Genomic DNA, 17,065 nt, shown 5'->3' with positions numbered 1-17,065 from the left:
TTACCAGTGAAATGCTCTACTAAAACAGATATATATTCCTCCTCTTTGAAATATGTATGATTCAGGATCCCAAGTGGGTAAACGCCTCTTGTGTTTAAAACAGAGCTCTAGTTTAATGTAGATGTACCCTAATTTGTACATCTAGCTGTGACAGAAAAGTCACTTTATTTACTCCTGTATGAATAAAACATACTTCCACAGCTCATGAAGTCCAGTGAAGTTATTTCATCCCACATGCACAACTGGTAAAATGCTGCACGTTCGGGGGGCACATCACCCCTCCATTGCTTCTCAATGACTGTCACTTTACTCCATTTGCCCACGTCACCGGTGACGTAGGTATTTAGCACAGCAGCAACAACGCACTCGCTAGGAGCCAGCAACATCTCCTCCTGCTTTGTTAGCTCTCAACAGTGCCGATGACATCATTAGGGAAGGCTGCTGCATGTAATTTAAACTCTATGGAAATACAACACAGCCCCAGGACTTTGACCCCTTCCCGTACATTGCTGCAGTTGCTACAATGAACTCGTTGTGTAATTTGGAAGAAGTTACCTCAGCCATTTTCATTCCCGTTTCTTGTTTAGTGACTAACTTGGTTTATAGATCAGTCCAAGAATTGACAGTTAATAATCTTGTTTAGATAATCTGCCTCTAGATTTTTCTGCTTTTAAGTGCTTCTAAAAAATAAACAGCTATTAAAATAGCTTATTTTTAAATCTCTCCTAGCACAATAAGAATAATAATAGCATCTCACATTTTCCATAGTCAATAATCTGCCCCTCAAGTCAGGGGAAGCTGTCAAACTTTGGCTTAGCTCACTTCTGAGAAGCTGCACTTTAAATGGAACTGCTGTATGATCTGTGTGTTAAAGTGCTGCACGCACCGCCGCGGACATGACCAGCAGGTCACAACATGCTTTGATTTGCAGTGCAGTCAAGGTGCTCACCTGCTTAGTGTGGCTTAGAATAAGGAACGAGGTCTGGTAGCACAGCATTACCTCTCCTGCACCAAATAAAGTGGAAATGCACGGACTGTATCAAATGAAAGACAAAAAAAAAAAAAAAAAGCTGCAGATGGCAGTGGGCATCTCTGATGTATTTCCATTCATTTACAAGAACATTGGAAGTTCTGCTTCGTCTTGTGCAGAGAGAAGAGATGCATGAAGAGCTTCGCTACTTAAAGGCCCCTTTCAACACCTCTCCTTGGGCTTAGACACATCCCACTATGGAAGAGTAATTTGAATTGTGGCTTCCCACTCTCAGCCTTTGGTTTCTCAATGAAAGGTCATTCTTCCCTAGTCATTCACCTTCATCCAGCCATGCCCCTTCATCCATCCAGCTGGAAATACCTGAGCAACCTTTTTGTTGTGGGCAGATGCATGGTTTTGTGTTCCAAGTTCAGAACTTCCAGTTTATTTCACCTGCCTACTTCCATAAAAGCCATTAAAAAACATTTTCAATGAAAAACAGAGGTTTCAGTCAACCTCTGCACCAAGAACTAACCCAGACCATAACAACAGCCTGTAACAAATACTGATGCTTTGGGTGCAATACTTGTTGACAACATGGAAGAGACAGAATGCAACAACTACAGCAAGCAAGAAATCAAGGTCAGAATCCTAAGCAGATGCTCAGATTTCCCAAATATGAGAGGTTCCACATCATCATTACTGACATTTTGGTGACTGTTGATGAGACAAGTTTGTCAAATCTTATAACCAGGATAAATCTCTAACAAAAACATAGATAGGCTAACACACACTAGAGGAAAAGACAAAGAGAGATGTTTGTCTTATTTATTAGGCTGCTAATCACATCTCTCATTACCAGTACCCTTCAGGTGTATCACCTTCCAGTAGCAGTTCTAAAGGACAAAGTATCTTCACAGGCTAGTATCTTTCCTGTATTGATCTCAAAAGCACTTAACAGAGCAGGTGGCACAAACTCAAGAATTACAGCTTTTCTAAGCTGACAACTTCCACTGTAATACTTCAAAGCAAATTGCATTTAATATTTTAGACTACAGCACTTAAAAAGGCATAATGTAATACTAGTTAGGGGGGCCCTCCCTATCCAAATGTTGTAACATGAAAACTAACACGTTTAGTGTTTTCAATACGGTTAGTCTTTCCTCATTATTCTAAGACGTTCCTTCCAAGTATGGTAATTGAAATGAGTATTGGCTCCTCAGTTATATCGGAATTTTAGAATTTATTCTTTGGGTCTATTTAAGGAGATGTGTACACAAGATTCATGAATAAAAGTGTTGTCAGAGTTCTGCTAGAGCAGAAGTGTGTAGCTTCAGAAATTTTGGAGTCTTTTTCCCTTATTTAAACTGACTCATTCCCTCTTGTCCACAAACCCACTTAATTACAAGTAGATTCCCAGCTGGATGATAACATAATGGATTCTCTTTTAGCCCAAGTCTTTACAGCTCACTGTTACAGCAAAAGGAATCTCCCTAATCTACAGCTAGGTGCACACCAAGTTGCTGTTTGTCTCTCTAAGCTCTTCTGTAAAATAATCAAATTCTGCATCTGGCTGGGATGAAGATCAACCTCTGGCCAGGTAGCAGTTGTTCTAAGCAGCACAGTTAAAATGCCAAACTGCAATGCTCTTTTTGGACACATTCACCTATCTTCCTGCATGGCCCCACTGTGGAACTGATTTCACCATGTAACCTACCTTTCTCCATCGTTGTCACCAATTCTCAGAGGCTTCTTGTAACAAGAAGGTAAAGTATTTTTTCCATACTTTATAGCTCCAAACACTCCATCAAATCACAAACAGAAATACACCTCTCTTTCAGACCTCTCTGCATTAATAAAAGCCTCCAGTCTCCTTACTGTCATAGTGCACATACAAATGTGTACTGAAATCTGCTTTCTGTAACACCGTGAACCCTTCAGCGCTCCTCGGGGATGGCACTGGCACCCTCTGCTGTCACACAGCAGCACCAAAGGCAGCTGAAACCCCAGTCGCTGTACTGTGCACAGGGAATTTCAGGGACAGCTTTCTAGATCCTCAATTAAAGGTAATAAAACCTCACAATGGTAATAAAACAACGGTATTATTATATGGTTATAAAACAAAGGTATTACCTCACAAAGGTAATAAAACCTCACAATGACATTCTGCAATGTCTCTGCACTTCAAGACAGCTTATTTTCAAAGACAGTGACTGTGTCTAGAAATAATCACCCAAAATGAGCTTATTATATTAGTTACTTGCACTGAGCAAACACCTGAAAACTACACTAGGCCAACAGGAAATCAAAGCCATGCTAACAGAGCTATCAACTTCCATAATGCATCAATAAATCAGTGATATTTTAATGTTTGCCTTAAAACGCCATCTTCTAAACTCTTGTGATTACATAAGACTCAGTTTTGATTTTTTCTCTACATGCTTTTTGTTCTCCTGGTTGCAGAGAGAAACTTGAAAACGTTAATTTCAGAAATTCAGAAGGCAAGGAAATTTCAAATGTAACATCACATAATTCTCATGTGTCTTTCTTCTTTTTTTAAAGTGACCCCAAAATGTCTTACAGCAGCTGGCTAGCAATACCAAAACACATTCAAACGAGTATTTACAAGGCTTCCTACCACCGCAAGTGCTAGCCTTCAAGCCAACCCTGTACTGAAGGAGCAATAACTCCAGAACAAAAGGAGAGCTATCAGCTCTCTGGTGATGTTTGACACTTTTAAATAGCTACGTTTAGAAAAGTTCATTAGTCTGACCAGCTGTGTTGATCCGTCCTAGGCCACACAAAATCATCTCAAAACAAGATCTATGCCATATATGCATATAGAGAGTCTATATTGACTAAAGACTCTTTTTATTTTTTCCTTAATGAATGAGGGCCATCTATCACTCTTCCCAGGAATTATATCATCAACACTGGCAACAGCATTTAATTGTAAACCAAATATGGGAATGGAATACAAAAGGGGTTCCTTCAAAACAAGGATTATAAAAACATATATACATACCAAACATAAAAGACAGAAACAATATTAAGATCAAAAGCAAACACAGGGAAAGAGAGATTATAGTATCATTCGTAGTACTTAGGGTGAAGAATCACAGCTCACATTAATAAAAAGAGAAGAGAGTTTTTTGAATATAGAAATGCACGTATTTTATACAGGGTCAGTAAGCTTGTGATGAGATGGCAGCTGTGCAAAACCTCAGGAATCAAAGCTGAGTATGTTCATTTACATTACACTCAAACGTTTCAGAGAAATACAAATGTTTCAGTTCTTTGTAAGAGAAGATATGCTTCCTAAAATAGAGAAAAACAAGTAGTAAAATAGGCATGGATTACCAAGCCAATGTGAAACTCTTACTCTTTCTGGTGTTAGTACAAAATAAACAGTATCTATAGCTTCAGTGAGCCTACTTGGATGAGTAAATTTTCACCTATATTTAAAAAAAAAAAAATCACAGTCTAGCTCCTAATTAATACTGTTTTCAAATTGCAAGAGCTACATATTAAACTCAGGCCAAGACTGGAAGATTAAAGTCTTGCTTAAGCTGATCTGAAACCAAATTTTTTGTTTTGCAGTTAATCCTATCAATAGATAATATTTTCCTTAAAAATACCTACCAACTTTCCAGCTAAAAACTGTCCATTGGCCAAGTCAGCCTTCAAATTTGCATCGACTGTAAGCAAAAACTACACAAATGTGCAATGCTGCAAAAACCGAAAAGGACCATAAGTGCCACTGCCACTTAAGCCACTAACATCATTTTACAAAGCATCTTTTTCAAATGTCTGCTTCCTTAAAAATCAATAACAAAACTTCTGTCAGCTTAAGTGACTGCAAGGCCAGGCCCTGAGAGGATAATCCCTTCCCAGCTGCACATTCTTAGACTGATGTTGAGTTACTGTTGAGTTGAGAGACTGATGAGGCAAAGAGGAAAGCAGATGCCCCTTTTATCACTAATATTAAATACACCTGACTAAATACAAATCCACATGAACATGGACAGTAGAGTAGCATTTGTTGAAAACAAGATGCCACTTTCTAGGTAGCAAACAGTTCCCATTCCCAACACACTCTTTAAGAGAGACAACTGGCTGAGGAATCTCACAAAAAATAAATCACTATTTGCCATAATTAAAGAAAGGACTTTTTTTGTTGTATAATGGCCAAATTATCCCAGATTTCCAAAGGTGTCACCAAAAGCAGAGTATACGCTAGAGCGTGGTGGTTTTCTAGTGCATGGGAGAGACCAGAAGGTGTGTGGCTCCAGGCCATTCCAGCAGGCATCAATGAGTAAAGCACAAGACCCACAGCATTGTGACTTCAAACCATCCAAAAGCCAGAAGTACTCCAACTCGCAATGCTGTTTAGATCCTACAGATATCACAAAACAGATCAATTAACAATCAGAAGCAAAGTCAGACTGCCCATCCCAGAGCATTAGAGCAAGAAGTGTGATGACATCAATGTCCATGAGTCATGATGTGTCAGTGCCCAGCATTATGTCTATTTTATAGCATACATAAATTTCTTAGCCAAAGCCACATTGCACAAAATACTGTGTGGTCTGCAGAAACTTTAAAAATGTATTTTGCAAGGGAAATGTTTCAAAAGCCTGAAGCATGACTTCTTAGAACATCACTGTCAAATGTGTAAGGATATAACAAATTGATCAAGTTTTCCTAGTATTTGACAGTAGGAAATGCTCAGCTTCCTAATACTTCAAATTAAGCCTGCGATGGCATTTCTTCATTGTGTATTTACATACAACAGTCTGATCAAAAGTTTTAAGGCTCTTATTTCTCAAAAAAATGGTCACAGTAAAGAAGTGATTAAATTGAGTTAACGCAGCTATTGGCAATACAAAGATGGATGCTCATGTCATTTGCTATTGTACAATCTGGGGCATTTCACTCCATGCTTTGGCTTTCTTCTTGGCCAGGGATAGCCATGGTGGTTCAGCGGGGCTGCATGGTGTCATTGGCAGGTTAGAGGAGTGTCGTGCTTCCTTTTCAACAGCAGGAATCACAGATGCTTCCTGAGCAATAGGTCCAACTTTACCTGCCAACAACAAGATATCCATCACTCGTCAGAAGGCTAGAGAGTTAAAAACTCAATTTCTGCCAATAATATTTCCTTCTCTCTAAAGCAATTGTTTTACAGCCCAGAATGTTTGTGACTGAAAAAAAAAAAAGCAGAGGAATTGTTAAACTGGGTATCACTAGCACTATCTGGTCCAGCTACAACAATGGCGAGGATTAGCTATTGCAATGGAAAAATTGATACTGAGTGAATAATCTGACCATAAAAGAATTTTCTCCTCAGTCCCAACAGCAAGTGTCTAAGCCCTGATAAATGAAGAAGTTCTTCAGAATTCCTCAAGCATGTGGAGACTATAGCCCCAGGTATTTTTATAACTCATATTCTTGGATAACTTGTTTCTTTATCTTTTCAAACTCAATTTCCATGACAGTGCACAGCAAGGAATTCCACAGGCTTATTCTGCTCTGTAAGTGCAAGAAAATCTAGGAACAAGACTCCTGAGTATGCAGGAAAATGGAAACAAAATATCTACAGGGCAAGGATCACCCCAGGCTTGCTGTGGGGTTAAAAGTAACTGGTGTATGTTTTTCAACACTACGAAGTCTTAAAGATTTTTTTTCACTCTTCACTGCCAGCTCAAATATTGCTCCAGCAATATTATTAAATACTAGGTAGGGATCAAACCAGTGCTTTATGTTCTTGGACTTGTAAGCCAAGAAGGTGGGATTCTGGTGGGGCTAGGGTTCATCTTCATGCAGCCTAACACAAGCCTTTCATCCTCACAAAGGATGGAGGAATACAGATAACACTCCTTGTATGGCTTTGAGTTACTACTATTTAGAAAATGCCTCCTCCATCCACCTTGTTTGAAAATTTTCAAGATTAATGTCTTCAGACCAACAGCCTGGAATGGAGCTTCATAGAATGCAGCTCTGAACAGATGCAGCTCTCATTTCTCAAGACATGGTTCACAAGTCTTTCAACATCATGCTCTCTCCATCCATTTCAACCCAGGCAGTACTTCATTTCTGTGTGTAAGTCAAACTGAGAAAATTCAAACTTTTTCTCATAACTGCTTAGTCTGTGTGTGGCATGTGGCAGGCATGATGAGGTTGCTGTGCTCCAGCACAAGAACAGAGGCCACATGGGGACTTAGACAATGTTAAGTACAAGAAGCTTGATCTTGCTTGCACTGAAATCAATGGAAAATGTCCATCAGCTCCACCAGTCACAGTCCTGAGCAAAGCCAAAGAAGTTCCCTATCTCCACACAGGAGGTCTCTGGTCTCTTAAAAATCCTGGCTCATTGGTAGTTCTTGCAGGAGGTAAGCTGTACTTAGGAATACTGGAGGAAGTATACTATCTATTAAAAACAGGCTCCAGCTCTACAGTGCGAATTTTTCCGAAGTATCTACGGTGACGTAGGAATTTAAGTGTTACTGAAATTTTGATTTTGGAAATCAATTTTTCACATTTTGGAAGACTTCCTTCTTTGTAATAAGCAAAAGTGAGTCTGAAGTCCTTTTCATGTTCTCAACAGCACAAGATAAAACAAAACCCAAAACCAGTGGCTTATGCCTATTTGAAGGAAGATGGACTTTGGGACAAACATCACCATGCTTAGGGTGAAGTGGGAGAGAGACGAAGCAAGCTAAGTGTTGGTCGACAGCCGGCTGAACATGAGCCAGCAGTGTGCCCAGGCAGCCAAGAAGGACAACAGCATCCTGGCTTGTATCAGGAATAGTGTGGCCAGCAGGAGCAGGGAGGTGATTGTCCCCCTGTACTTGGCACTGGTAAGGCCACACCTTGAATACTGTGTCCAGTTTTGGGCCCCTCACTACAAGAAAGACACTGAGGTGTTGGAGCATGTCCAGGGAAGGGCAGCAAAGCTGGTGAAGGGTGTAGAGCACAAGTCTTGTGAGGAGCAGCTGTGGGAACTGGGTTTGTTTAGCCTGGAGAAAAGGAGGCTGAGGGGACCTTATTGCTCTCTACAACTACCTGAAAGGAGGTTATAGGGAGGTGGGTGTCGGTCTATTTTCCCAAGTAACAAGCAATAGGACAAGAGGAAATGGCCTCAAGTTGTACCAGGGGAGGTTTAGACTGGATATTAGGAAAAATTTCTTCACCGAAAGGGTTGTCAAGCGTTGGAACAGGCTGCCCAGGGAAGCGGTTGAGTCACCATCCCTGGAGGTATTCAAAAGACACGTAGGTGTGGTGCTTAGGGACATGGTTTAGTGGTGGACTTGGCAGTGCTAGGTTAATGGTTGGACTCGATGATCTTAAAGGTCTTTTCCAACCTAAATGATTCTATGATTCTAAGTAATCTTCCCTTGATTATGTCATGGGCTGCCACACAGCAGTAACAAAACAGTCAGACTCAGTAAAGTAAGGATCTGATTTCTTGGAATTCTCTTCCAAACTTAGCTGACCTTGAGCTGTCCTGGCCTTTGCTGTTGTGTGCAGGACGTATGCATTGCACAGAAAAACTCAACCATCCATCAAGAAAACTGCTAACAGTTAACATGAGCCAAAAAGCATGATCCACATTAATAACTCCTCTGGATATTAAATCTACATCCTTTCCACCACCAGCACCTTCAACTAGACAAATTGCTGGCTGTGCTAATGGGAGGAGAGTTTACATTTGGTATTCCCAATTTCCTACTCATGTGCTGACAGTGCTGAACGTTTCCTAAACAACAGGGCATGGTTTTCTGAGCAGTGGAGGAGCAGTGTTTTCCTTAAACATCAACACTGGTCAGAGCTCTTTGTGATATTCAGGAAGTGGAAGACTAGAATATGCCTATTAATGCTGTCCCTGGAGGGGAGGAACCAATCATTGGATGTCAGGAAATTAGGCCAATTCTTGGGAAGAGGTAATGCAGAAAAACTTGTATTCTGCTGCAAGGACCACAAGTGGTGTAAGTTCTAGTAAACGAGTAGCAGAGTACTTTGTGGAGCTCTGAATTTCAAGTGAAGGCTGTTGGGCTTCCAGGGTTTAGATGATTCAACACACAGAAATCCAGTCAGTTTGTGCCAGCCTTTCAAAGGAAGACCTTCTAATCTGAGCAAAAATCTTGGCCTGTTTACGTTTCAACTCTCACTTTGCACCTAAAACCATAGGAAGAAGCTGGCCTGTAGCAGAATCCTTTCTAAAACTACTGTATTTTAGTCACAGACAGACAGGCTGGCAACTGACATCAGAGCCTCTGTGTTGGTGCACATCCTCAGCTGGTCAGCTACCTGTAGTAAGGGAGAAAGCTTATTTTGTAGGACATGTAGATTCAAAAATGGGTAACAGCTCTATAAACAACTACTACAGGGAGCAGGCACACAGGTACCCCCAATATCTTTAATACAACAGTTCTGGATGCTGGTGGATTATAATGGGAGAGTGGCCAGGTGCATGTGCTCTCTCTAGACAGCATCTCTTACTGACAGTGTCAGCAACAGGAACCTGGAATGGAAAAGCCACTGCTCTGACACAGTGGAGCATCTTACCTTCTTAGGCAGTATCTGAAATCAATACCTTGCGGCTAGCACAACATGCTTTTACAGCTGAAGAACTGGTTTATCTATATCTAGCTGGAGCGTGTCTGTGAGGTTTGGCACCACACTGAGTAAGCAAGGAGGGATAAGCTGCAGCCCAGCAGTAGCCTTGGAAGAGGTATGTGAGTCACGATGTCTGACTCACACTCTTCCCCTGCATCTTTCTTACAGAGAATCACAGCTAGCAGGGCAGGAGAGGGGCCATCGAGCCTCTGTGTTCACCTGAGGGTGGAACTGACTCTACCTAAATTATTCTTGATACATGTTTATCTATTAAACACATCCATCAATGGAAACTATACAAGCTCTGTAAGCAACCTATACTATTCCGCACTTCTACACTCTTTTTAGAAAGTATTTCCTAATGTCTAAGCTAAACCTCCCCTGGTGCATTTTAAGCTTATACAGGGCATAAAGACTAGTCGTGTCCTCTGCAGCATATTAAGTGGTCTTCTCTAGACTAAAAAGCTCAACTCCCATCAGTATTTCCTGGCTGACTGGAGGTCTAGAAGACCTGACTTTTTTTGCTGCTCTCTTCTGGATCCTCTCCAACTTCAACTGCTATTTGTTAGTACTGACCTTTACCAGTAATAAATCACCATATTGTTTATATGCCATTCCATGAACTGGCAGTAGAGATAAAAGTTCCTCACTTTCTTTCTCTGCTGAGTGAGCAAGCCAATATGTTGACTTATACACAAACTATAGTCTGAACAGGCCTTATATAAAGTGTGCTGATTATCAAAAAGGTAGCTATCTCTCCCCATTTCCTACCACCCATGCCACTTACTGGTGTAAACTGTGGCCACTATCTAAAGATGTAAAGAAAAAGAATACCTGCTGCAGCAGACACACTGGTCTTCATTTGCATTTTCTTGTCCTGAGAGCTCAAGATGGAAGGCATATTCTTCTTCAGTATGTTCTCACTAGCACAGACCCCTTGCTACGAAAGGAGGAGAGAAGAAAAGAATGTACTAAGAAACACACTGGCCACTGGCACTCATAAAGCTTGCCCTGGCACCATCTCTAAACCTGACTGTGGAAATGCAGCAAAAGCCAGACGAGGATGGTTGGGGATATCCTGTGTGTAGGAAGGAGGGAGAAGGCAAGAAGGAAGACAGCTGCTACAAATACAGGGTTACTTCACAGGCAGGCAAGTTATCCTCTCTCTCTTATGAATGGGGAATTGAAGAACCTGCCCAAGCTGCACAAAAAACTTGTGCAAGAGTCAGTGGAAAAGCTAAACTTTCAGCACACAGTCTCCAGAGCAGAGCAGTGAATGCAGTCTGTAGGTCAGTCACAGTGAGGAAGCTAGTGCAATTCAAAGCAGCTCTTGGGCTACATAAATACATCCTGGGCAATAGGCAAGGTCTGAAAAGGTTCAGGTTTGAGCAGTGCAAAGGAACATACAGGAGGATCCGGTTCTGAAACTAATCACTGTGAGAGTATAGTCACACATGTGTCTGCTCACTTGCATCAGTTGTCTGTCTCAATACATTTTAGAGGCAAGACCCCAAAATCTCTCTGAGTAGTGCTCACAACACACCTCCCATGAAGATGATCTTGAACAGTTCACAGAAGTACCCTGGCAATCTGGTGCAGAATTCACACCCATGCAACATTACTTGGTACTCTACCTCCTCTTGGTCCACATTGGTCAAAGCTTTGTCTTCAGCTTTATGTTCTTTGGCAAGTGGGTGATCCTGGAAACCCTTTTGTTTTCGTTTTGCCATGGAGACCCAAGCTGGTTCAGAGGAAGCATTTTCCAAATGTTGAGAGGAGACTTTTTCTACAAAAGAAGCATTTTTGAAGAAGGGATTTAGGTCAAGTCAGTCTAAAGCTAGTGTTTTGTGTTTTAAATCCTTCAGCATCTGTAATACCCTTTGAACACTGCAGAGATAAAATTACCTTCCCTGATTATTTTGTCCTTGGCAATAACTGTTCTTCTGTTTATTCTGGAGTTTTTGACCTGACTCTGCTTCTGTTTAAGTCAATGGCAGAACTCCCACTGAGATCATTGTGAACCGGATTTTGACTTTGAAACAACATCCTTACATTGCAGATTAAATGAGTATGATAACCATTATTTTTTCATGTAGTCAGTAAAATACAGGCTGCCTTTTCACTTTTTAAATATTTTAAATGAAGCCATTGTAGAAAATAATAGAAAAAATAATCACGCCTAATGCAACTCCTAGTTAAGGTTTGAACTGCTGCAGTCTGGAAAATTAACTACAAAACAGCAGCAAGTTTTAAAAAGCCGTGTTAAATCTCCAACTATATGCACACGTAGGTCGTACCAGAAATGTTTCAGAGGGCCTTAAGCTATTACTCTGTTGTTATTCTTGCTGGAACACACCCCTCATTAAGATAAGCCAAGAATTCTCTTGACTGGCCAAATCATCAAGCCAATTAAATTATGGTGCTGACGAACTCAAGGCTGAATTTGGTCGTCATCAAGAGGATTTTTATCTGTTGTTTGCCACTCTGCCAAGGTTTTTATACGGCCACTGTTTTCTACAATGTTTGGATAAAAATACAGCATAAATACCTGACAGTTTGTGACCATTTTGCTTCTTTGCCAATTCTTCTGATCTTGTCTTGGGAGGATTTTTGTCTTCTAGGAGATCTGGTTTTTTAACAAATGATTTTGTGCTGACAGAAAGGCCTGGAGGTGGCTTCCCAATGCCCACTGATTTCTGATCCTCCTTGACTGAAGCAGAAGCAGCAGTGGGAACAGTTGAGGGGATCAGCTTTGGAGGCTCAGCATGGCCTTCATTCTGGTATTTTAGTAAAGATGATGTTCTCCTTAGTCTGATCCCAAACGGGTTTTCAACATTTTGTGCTTCATAGTCAGCCCACTCTGTAGAAGAACTCCAAAGCAAATCACTGTCCTTACAATCTCGATCAAATCTATCCGAGTTGTTTTTTGCTGATTCCTGATTTGCATCAAAACACGTGTGTTCTTTTGTCATTCCTTCAAACAACTCTGGTCTTATAGGGGATGTTGGGGAACTTCTGGTATAGGAATCTTCCTTTGAATTTGAACCCCCTGAGAGAGATCTTTGCCATGCTGGTGCAATGGTAAATCTGACCGGTTTAGCAGAAGCAGTCTTCAGTGGATTTTTTACATTTTCATCTGAAGATCGACTGTCTTCCACTGTTTTTCTGTGAGAAGATGTACTGCTTATCTGGTACTCCTTACTGTCATCATTGGAAGAGATATTACTCTTCAAGCCAGCCAAACTTGAGGAGGCAAGACATCCAATGGAAAGCTTTTCAGAAATGTATGATGTGTTGGCCTGTTGACTGCCTTGGTTACTCTTCGAAACAGAAACAGTTTCTGCTTTAAAACATACTTCCAATTTACTGGGAGTTAGCATGCAACCTGCTTCCGAGACAGATGCAGCAGTGTCCATTTTTTTTTCTGCATTGCCTTTGGATGACTGAAATTCCATTATTTCACAAGTCTCTTTGTCATTTTTTGTTACTGGACTGTTTTCAGGCTTCAACACACCCACTGTCTTGATGTCAGAAGACGACTCCGAATCAGCTACAGGAACCTGTGAAGTGCTTGGTGCAGTATCTGAGACAGCGTGGTTGGAATGATTCTCAATAGTACCCAAGCAGGCTTCTACTTTGCCAATAAATACCGGATCCCCCTTTTCCTGGTCTTTGATGTTTGGGTCCACAGAATTTACTGAGGACCTTTGTGCAACGTCTGCCAATATATCTATGCCCTCTGTTTCCACACCATTGCTAAACAAGTCAGCTGCTAGTATGTCTGGTAACACAACAGCTTCCCCTTCAATTTGTTGCAATTTTAGAAGTGCAGGTACTTCAGTATTGGTATTTTGCTGATGTAATTTCAATTCATCAGCAGACTTATCTGAACAGCACGACACTTTTGCACTGTGGTGTTCCTCCAGGTTCACTGGAGAAGGCTCAGGTCTCAGAAGAGGTGCAGCTGCTTTATAGTGATGCTCCATGTCTGGAAGGCATGCATCCTCTTGCAGCAAAGCACAAGAGTCTTCTGCCACAAGTGTGGAATCACGAGAGTTACGGGCAGCATCAGTGGGACTTTTTACAGCTGGTGTCTCCTTAGAACCACTTCCCTTTGTACAATGTCCCACCAGGGCTGATAATCCTATATTAAACATAGGAGAACAGTGTGCACTTAAAGGTTACAATTCAAGCACCATCTGTATCAGTAATTCATTCCAGATAGTGCAGTCATTTAGCATGAGTACCCCATGTCTGGCCACCGTTGTCTGATAAATAAGGCTGTTAAAACCATATTTAGAAATGGGCTGTCCAAGTGAGGAGACTAATAAAGTTTTCAGTTTGAACATACCTAATCCCAGGAATGACTGAAAGTTGTTGTTGTCTGCTTAAGGTGTACCAAATAAGTTGCTGTTTATTTCTTTTCTGTGCCTACCCCTAGTTGTAAGACTACTAGCCAGATTTCCCTAGACATTTCTTCATGTGTATGCCTAGAAAGGCTGTCTAGAATGATCTGGAGGATTTTCTGTATTTAAGCAGAACATCTCAGCATCAGATAGCTTTGCCTCCTGCAGCTCCAGCAGGGCTGCTGAACATCTGGATAGCTTAGATGCGTCTGCACACACAGTAACTGATGTGTGACAGCATCAGGTCCTGAGTCTGCCCTGACAACAAAGTGCCACAACAAAGTGCCAACATTCCCACTACACTATAGCATTACCATCAGCCAGTGCATTTGTAATGCAGTGCTAAAGAGAAAAGCCTTCGGTGCTTGGAGAAATTTCATTCGTTTTTACAATTTACAATTAAAATTGTGTTACCACTGGCAATTAACTATTATTCAAATTATAAGGGGACAGGTGGTGAAGGAAAATCTAGTAAACACAAGTCAATTAAAGTCACTTTACATACATCTGGACTGATGATCTTGGAGATCCTTTCCAATCTTAATGATTCCTAGTTTTTACTTTCATTAAAAAATAATCCAGCCACCAAGCCAGGAAACACAAAATTGCTACTCTACCCTTAATTGGTTTAGTGGTGGACTTGGTAATGTTAGGTTAATGGTTGGACTGGATGATCTTAAAGGTCTTTTCCAACCTAAATGATTCTATGATTCTATAACAGATATAATGCTGAGGTTAAGACTTTTCTGAGTTACAAGGAACTGGGATCCCCAGCAAATGAGATCTAGCCAGCTGTGTAGCACAGGTACTTCTGAACATGGGACTTTCACTTCACATATTTTTTTAATGCTGCCTTCAGAGTTCACCATTTCAGCACCACTGTGTTTAGTGGAGTACATGACTTTTTCCATCACAACACTTTAGCAGCCAGGATTGGTTTGATGATATAAAACCAAAAAGATGCCTAGTTTGAAAGGACTTACAATTCAAATGGGTCCTGTCAGCCTTATGTAGAAGACTTCAAGCACCCAAAGTAGCAATTCATAAGTCTGTATTACCTTCCCAATCACTTTTATGCTGGTCACTCTCAAGTAATTCTGTTGAATTTCCCTTCTCTTCTGGAGTTGCAGGAAGACATGCTTCATTTTCCAGCTGTTCCACCTAATGAGGTGCACAAGATTTTTTAATTCAAGAATAATGCACAAAATTTGTATTTTATACACCCACATGTTTATGAATACTCAAAACATACACACAAACCCCCCATCCTGTAATTTACCAACACTGTGGGTAATGTACTATTCCAATAACAAACATAGAAATCATTCACGTTTAAAATGTCAAAGACAGTCCATGGGTCTCTCTTGAATCTGAAATGTTCTGGCATTGACATATTCTGAGTGAATGAGCATGTTTTTAAGACATCACCCAAGCTACCTGGTGGCACAGAACAGACCAAGCCAGAGACATTATCATCACTTCTGGTATCTCTGATTGACACTCCACAATTAGCTTTTCTCCTTTAGCATTGTAGTTGTCCCAGCTGCAGCACAAAGAGTATTCAGCAAAGATGCTGAAGGGCCCAAGTTTCCAAGAAAACCTCATTCTGCATTACATTCATCCTGAATTTCTCCCCACTTCTCCCACTTCTCCCCCTTCTCCCCCCTTCTCAGGGCAGGGCACTTCTAACTCCAGGACAGATTTTCATGCATGATTCTCTGATGGGGAAAACGCAGTATGGAACCATTACTCCTTATTTCTGTCACACTCCAGCTCAACAACCTTTTCTATCTGGTGAACTTCATCTTCACAATGTGTTTCCTAGAAGCCAGGATGAAAAGCATCTCATCTTAATTTCCCACATGCAGAGCCACATTCCTTCCTAAAGTCCTTCAGTCTTTCCTTTGACATACAAAGAATTAAGTTAAAGCTAATCTGAAATTGTAGATATAGACTTAGAAATATAGCAATAGACTTAGGCTTCTTTAAAACGGAAAACTAGCTTTTCAAAGAGGAGGAATGTTTTTACAAATGAAGTGTAACCTGCAACTTTTTCGCTAAATAATGAAAAACTAAAGTTGCACTTTCCTTCAGCTCCCATGATATTGAAGTTTTCTGAGCATTTTTTGTTGGGTTGGCTGGTGGAAAATAGGTAGTTTCCCTTCTTCCAATGGAAGAACAAAAAAAAGTAAAGGAATGTGGATAGGAAAGAAAAAAAATGGAAAAAGATATTTAAAATAATAATTAAAAATTCACATCCATTTCCTTCCACGCAGTGATTCTTTTCCAGAAGACACTTACCTGGGGGGTTTGCTGATTCCTGTTGGTAAAGCCTTTCTGTTTCCGGGGGTTTATGGCAATCCTGTGCCTGGCTGCTGAGGTGTCCAGGCAGCCAAGGGGACTGGCAGGGACGGTGAAGTCGACGGGAAGGAAGCTGCTGCCCTGTGAGCCGGCAGCCCCCGGAGTGACAGAGAATGAAGGACTGATGGGCCTGGAGGAAGCTCCAGAAGGTATCTGTAAAACACAAACACGTCACTATACATTTTGCTTGGCTTCCCCACATCTTGGCAACAATTCTTTTGCTAGCTCATTCCATTTCAGAAGCCTGAAATGGCTATATTTTTGGACATAAATCCTCACTTTAAAATGCATGCCTAATGTCATCTCTGCATAGAGATTACTAAATTCTGTGTGTTTGGCTGTATGTTACACAAAAGTGAGAAATACCTGTCTCTCCCTCTCCCACAGTAAGAGCCTCAGCTGTCCCCAGCTCTTATCTGAAAAACCATTTGCAATATACATATGCACCAGCAGGAGACACTGGTGCAGTTTTCATAGCTGCCTTTTCATCCCAATAATGCGACACATTACAGGAATATGTTATTAAAAAGCCACAAAAGTAGCATGGATACTTGCTCCTCATTATCTCTATTTCTAAGAAAGTTACCATAGCTGCTTTGCTCTTTTAATATCCACTCTCCCAGAAAAATCAAATTCTTCTCTCCAACAAGTACCCCAGAACCATCTTCCAGTGACGTGGATCTCACCCTCGCAGCAATGCTGCTCTAGGGAA

At 41.0% G+C, this 17,065-nt stretch overlaps 1 protein-coding gene across 1 annotated transcript in view; it reads right to left on the bottom strand.

The window, feature by feature from the left end:
* Nucleotides 1–4,439: 4,439 nt before the first annotated feature.
* KIAA1210 (KIAA1210 ortholog) overlaps nt 4,440–17,065 on the bottom strand; it is a 46,715-nt gene continuing 34,089 nt past the window's right edge. Inside the window, exons 7-12 of the mRNA XM_075720756.1 lie at nt 16,294–16,506; nt 15,051–15,153; nt 12,135–13,730; nt 11,221–11,372; nt 10,421–10,526; nt 4,440–6,053 (exon numbers count right to left, since the gene is read on the bottom strand). Coding sequence (XP_075576871.1) covers nt 5,881–6,053; nt 10,421–10,526; nt 11,221–11,372; nt 12,135–13,730; nt 15,051–15,153; nt 16,294–16,506 — 2,343 coding nt within the window. The 3' untranslated portion in view covers nt 4,440–5,880. The remainder of the gene's footprint in view (nt 6,054–10,420; nt 10,527–11,220; nt 11,373–12,134; nt 13,731–15,050; nt 15,154–16,293; nt 16,507–17,065) is intronic.

Source organism: Pelecanus crispus, chromosome 13 (assembly GCF_030463565.1).
Source record: "Pelecanus crispus isolate bPelCri1 chromosome 13, bPelCri1.pri, whole genome shotgun sequence".
Taxonomy (NCBI): Eukaryota; Metazoa; Chordata; class Aves; order Pelecaniformes; family Pelecanidae; genus Pelecanus; species Pelecanus crispus.
This window is presented reverse-complemented; position numbering and strand designations above follow the sequence as displayed.